Here is a 6,000-nt window from a genome sequence, read left to right on the forward strand (position 1 = left end):
GTTGTACATGGGGGGGAAAAAGCTGTAGTACAGTGATCTCAGGCTTTTTCCCACCCCCTAAATACCAGACTTGCCGCTTACCAGTTTATCCGAGGTAATCTATCCCTGCTTGATCTGTGCCATACCAGTCCTTAATTCACTACCTAATAACCCCCAGCGTCCTCCTCAGCGAAGTGCTACTTGGCTACAAGACTTTGCCAAGGCCACATATAAATACATATATACACCCTCTTCTCCAGTCTGCTACCATACAACAACTCACCGCTCACTGAAGGTTGTTACATCCTCCACCATACTTCTCCCTTTTCCTTGTAGGGACAGTTATTCCTTCACATACTCCTGACAAAATACAGCCCATAAGGCTCTCAACTTTAGGTTATAAGGATGCTGATCTGCCTAGATGGCCGAATTTTACAGCAGTTTTCTCGATGTTCTGTACTACAAGAATGAAATAACTGACTTCCAATTTTTAAGGGAATCTCTAATACAACCACTTTTAGAAAAATTGCATTAAAATGTGTGTATCTATTTACGGATACATTTAGAACTCTACCTGCTACACGTTGATATAAAAGGCCAACTTTCCCAGTAGCACACAGCCACTCAAACACAAACTACAGTAGAGCTTTTGGGTACCCATCCCACTCAACGGTCCCCGATTTTGGCTCAAATTTTATTTATGTCCCTGTTAACCCCCTTAACACTGATGAGTTCTGGAGTAAAAAGTGGTGAATTATACTTAAAGTTATAAATGTTTATTTCAGAAAATATATAACAACTCACATTATCTTTTTCTGTCAATGTTTCAAGTTAATAATCTTAATATTTAAAAAAAGTGACCTTGTTTATTTCTGGACGTGACTCAGATGCTGTGGAGGACTATGTTTAGGTCTCTTACCACAACAGGTAAAACGGATTTATAATTTTCTCTCAAACTAATTTGCATTAACATTCAGTCAGTGCTAGACAATAAAGAACAGAAAATCAAAGTAAGCCATCAAAAAACGAAAGGTTAGACTTAACGACAGCCAAGCTGAAGCAGTGTATAACTGTGCTTTAATTACAGTCGGAAGTTACCACGATGGACACCTGCAATGGACTTGCTAAGTTACAGATAATGACCGCAATAAACTTTTAACCTTTCATAAGCATTCTGCAGTTTAAGCAAATCAACCCGTATTGTGGACAATGATCACACCACTCCTGTGCAAACATTTCAAAACCAGTAACAGCAAGGCAAAGAACAGCCATTTGGACAGCGATATACAGCGAAAAATGAACGAACGGATTTGTCTGTGCCAAGAGATTGCTAAGGCAAGACTCCTAGCTGCAAAGCAGCAGAAATATGGGGACTCTTCCTAAAGAATACGCCTGCCAGTTCAGGCCAAGCAGTTCCAAAAACACCTAGAACAACTCATCTGACCACATACATGACTAGCCATAAAATATACAAGGTTTTAATCTTTCTGTTCAACAAATAAGCAAGAAATAACAAAACAGACGGATTCCCGCAGTGCACTTCCAGGGGGATCGAACCTGAACTAATCCATTCAAACTGCATGATCGTAGAGGCAGCAATTCTCTAAACCTGAGTCCCGGAACACAGACTGCCGAATCATTAAGCCTTTTTTATTATTATTATTTCACTTGTTTCTTAGTAAAGCATTATATAACGATTGAGAACACAGCTTGCATTATCCTCCAAGAGCCATTTTATATCAAAGGAACACTATTCGACCATGATCACCCATCGCTTCCCAGACATCCATCACAGAACTCCAAACTTCCAAGCAATGGCAGGCAAAACACTGTAATTTCGTGAGATATAAAAGACAGTTATGGTATCAGTTATCTGCATGGAGTAAAATGAGGATCTAGGCAGTTGGTACCTTCGTGCTTCATTACAAACCGCAGCTACCTGCATTCTTTAACCCGTACCCAGACTGCTAAAAGCTAAGACACTGATAACCTGCCACAGCACAGGTATCTGCCTTGAAGGGTATTTTTAAAACTACTATGAACTCTAATTCTGCAAAAAAAAATAATAAAACGTGATTAGGTTGCAGTCGTAGTGCTCAAAACTGAGACAGCTATAACAATCACTAATCAGACTCAGCGGTTCCCTCCGCAACGACACAGCACCATTCACACCTGCCTAAATCCAGAGAGCCATGCAGTCACTCACCTTCTCATCCTGCTGTGGCTCCGGCTCCTTCTCCTGCACCACCCTATGTCTGAGCTCACTCATGTTTATATAGTCAGTCAGGACAAAGTGTTGAGATTTTCTAGGTCTAATTTCAATGGGAATTGGGAAAAAAAATCACTCCTCCACTTCAACAAGGATACTACCAAAACCCGCTTATTAACATTAGCGGCAGAGACACCCACTGTCACCAGAAAGGGAAAAAACATAGTTAATACGAGTGTAAATGTCGCGAGAACTGCGTCACAAACTACAACAAAGCCAGACAGTTATCGTGAGATTCTACGCCTCCTGTGAGTGATCGGTTCGTTCGTTTAACTTTATTCATCTATATTTCTTGAAATAGTCTGCGTTCTGCAATTTTCCCTCCACATATATATATATATATATATATATATATATATATATATATATATATATATAGTAATTGGCGAAATTAAACACTTAAGCACACGTGGAAAGCGACAAAGTGTCATTGATGTAAATACTGGCTCAAAAGCATATATGAGGCTGTTAGCTGAATAGTAAAATTGCAGTAATGGTAACGTCGTCAAATTTTATATCTCAAACTAAACATCTGTCTTGGGGTTACCACCTGAAGGACAGTCCCGTCTTTGGGCAGTTGTGTATGGCGAAAAAAAAATACAAAAATGGCAGACGTCCTGAGATTTTAGGACAACAAATATTTCTTAAGTTTTCTTTAATAGTTGTATAAAACAATTTTTTGCAGCCGAAACACCTAAATGTTGTAAGAAATAGAATACGTCAAATTCTTTAAGAATAAGCTTTTATTTCGGCAAAAAGTGAAGTTCTGTTCTTTGCACTGGCCTTGAATATGTTTTGCCCTGCAAAACCTCACGTTTCTACAAATAAATGTCCCACTTTGGGCAACTGAAAAGGTGGCAACCGTAATCTTGTCCGGTGTATCTGTCAACTGTACAGATTTTTGCCTCATATTTTTTGGTCCTTTTTTTATAAAATTGTGTTTTTCTGTCAAATCAACTGCAAGTCATTAAATATTAAAGTCAGAAAATAATGACAGACATTTGAATTTCAGACTTCATACTCTTCAGAAAATTCGTGCTACTGCAAAATCTGTTATGAGCTATCAACTTTCAAAGATGAGAAGTAGTTAAAAGATGTAAAAAAATGTAAGGGCAATATTTAAAAAGTGTCCCAATTTTTTGGCCTTCATTCTCCCAGATTTCTTGCTTTAAGAGGTTGAAATGTATGCTGTCCAAGTATTCTATAAACAAAGCTACTAAAGGAACGGAGAAAGGTCATTTTTTTACCAATAGGAATGCAAGTACAGGTATAGAAAACAGGCAAGAGGGACTGGTAATTTACTAAGAAAGTTAATGAAGGAACCAATGTATTGGGAACAATAACCAGTGAACAAAATATAACTGGGATGAAGCCAATCAAAATGTGGACTGCGGGTTAGAATCTGCCTTCCCTAACAGGGATTGATAATGGTACAGGCTAAGAGAAAAGGATCGGGGAATGTTAAGTGAAAGATGAAGGACTAGCTCTGGTATAGATTTTAACTGAGTCTAGAACTTAAATTGCTGTTTAAAAAGGGATTATTAGGAGGGCATATAAATTATTGCGTAATACACTATGAGAATTTATCAGAAGAGGTTATAACAGATCAGGCCGAGAGAGTGGAAAGGCAGTATACAAAAGAACATTGTGAGAACATTGGTACAGCTCTCAAATATATGGATTTGCCACTGCACATCAGGGTATACAAGGATTTACGGATAACCTTTTGTGGTGCAGAGAGTTTGGGATTTTTTCTTGGAAGTGTTTGCGTGGGCATTTTTATACTCCAATCAATCCTCAAGGAATGTTTTCATGGAAATGCTGTAAGTGGGGTGGGACAGAGCGGGGTAATTGGAAAAACGTTTCTGGGAATGTAATGATTTGGCAGATTTAAAAAATTTCCTACAGAGTGCTTTGAAAGAAATGGGGGGGGGGTCAAATGGACATAACTTAGAAAACAATTCTTTGGGGATGGGATATAGGAGCTGAATTGTCTAGACATTATATGGCCTTAAGTTTAATGCTATTGGCAGTCAAAACAGCAATTGCTTCTTCTTCTTTCGGCTTTTCCCGGTTAGGGGTCGCCACAGTGGATCACCTGTCAATTGCTAGTAGATGAAAATAAAAATCTAAACCAAGTGTAATTGAAGTACTGACTGTCATACAGTAGATAAGAGAACTGGAGTCTGGATCTTTAGTAAAGGGAAACAGCAAACTACTAAAACTAAATAGGAATTTGTGGGAACAATGCATGCGGAATAATGATCAGAAGGAGTCATAGGTCTCAACCCCTTAAGAGGCCAATGTGGAACACAGACCCTAGCAATTTGTGACAAACAGAAAAAAAGGAAAACAATAGACCAACAAACTAAAAATAAACATTAAAAAGGTGTCAAAGGAGGCCAACCAAGTAAAGTCTAATAAAACAACAGTGTTTATTAAGCGCTTTTCCTTCCAGGTGGAACGAAAAGCGCTTAATAAACACTGTTGTTTTATTAGACTTTACTTGGTTGGCCTCCTTCGACACCTTTTTATATTTATTTTTAATTTGTGACAAACAGTCAAAATGTGGAACATCCTATTTTTGTACTGCATGAAAATGCAACATTTCCATGGGGCCTGGTTGAAGTGGGCTTTCTGCCATAAGTGTTAAGTTAGCGAATACTGTACATTTGTAAATTTCAATGACACACATATCAATAAATAAAGTCAGCAAAAAACACTAATAAAATGCGACATACTCAGAAAATTGCTACATATTAGTATTTAAGTGCAACTATTAAAAAAACATGCTCTTCAGCACCTGCTTTTCCATCTCCTGCACATCTTCTCCCAACTAAACCCGTTAACTCAACCAAACAAGGAAAAAAATCAGAGCAGAATCTGGGACAAATCAAGAATTAATCAGGGACACTTTTAAAATACTGCTACGATTACCTTGAAACATTGACAGAATAAGACAGAATGAGAGAATGTGAATTAATATACAGTTTCTGAAGTCTATAACTTGTCATTATTTGTTAAATGTTATATACAACATTTTCTCCAAAAGTCATCAGCCTAGCTATTTACTGTTTAACTTGAGACAATGACAGAATAGAGAATATGAATTAATATGTTTTTTGAAATAAGTTTATAATTCTAGTTCATTTCATTTCCTAAGTGTAATTCATCATATTTTCTGCAAAAGTCACCACTTTCAGGAGTACTTGAAAGGGACAAAACTAATAACAGAGTCAAAATCAGGCACTGATCAATGCATAAGTAAAATAAGCAAAGTTAGGTGAATAAATTATAAATAAACACTGGCACTATGTTTGAATCTTATGCATAGTTTTACGAAAATAAAATGTTGCATTGGCAAACCTGGTGTGGTTCTTTGACTCTAGCTAGGATGACAAAACTATTCACAGGAACTTAAGCTTACAGAAAAATATTATCTACATTAGTAAGATATAAACAGTAATGAACAGTCAGAAAACTCTTTATAGGGGATATTTTTTATTATATATATATATATATATATATATATATATATTACTGTTTATACAGGAAGAAAACCCACAAGCAGCAAATTATAGTAGTAGTATTGAACAATCAACAGTAAAAACATAATGAAGACATGAAAGTGACAGAAAATCAGTGGGATAAATAAACAGTAAAATAATTCTACAATAATAATGTACAAGCACCAAATTATAACAATTGCTCATCTAAACTTAGAAAGTTGCTTGAAGAGGATTTGTGTTAAC

General features: G+C 36.7%; 1 protein-coding gene across 1 annotated transcript in view; it reads right to left on the reverse strand.

Moving 5' to 3' along the window:
• LOC122811327 (phosphatidate cytidylyltransferase 2-like) overlaps positions 1 to 2,454 on the reverse strand; it is a 669,860-nt gene extending 667,406 nt beyond the window's left edge. The window contains exon 1 of the mRNA XM_044083093.1: positions 2,186 to 2,454. Coding sequence (XP_043939028.1) covers positions 2,186 to 2,248 — 63 coding nt within the window. The 5' untranslated portion in view covers positions 2,249 to 2,454. The remainder of the gene's footprint in view (positions 1 to 2,185) is intronic.
• Between the last annotated feature and the right edge of the window lie 3,546 nt (positions 2,455 to 6,000).

Source organism: Protopterus annectens, chromosome 9.part0 (genome assembly GCF_019279795.1).
Source record: "Protopterus annectens isolate FY-2018-M chromosome 9.part0, PAN1.0, whole genome shotgun sequence".
Classification (NCBI taxonomy): domain Eukaryota; kingdom Metazoa; phylum Chordata; order Ceratodontiformes; family Protopteridae; genus Protopterus; species Protopterus annectens.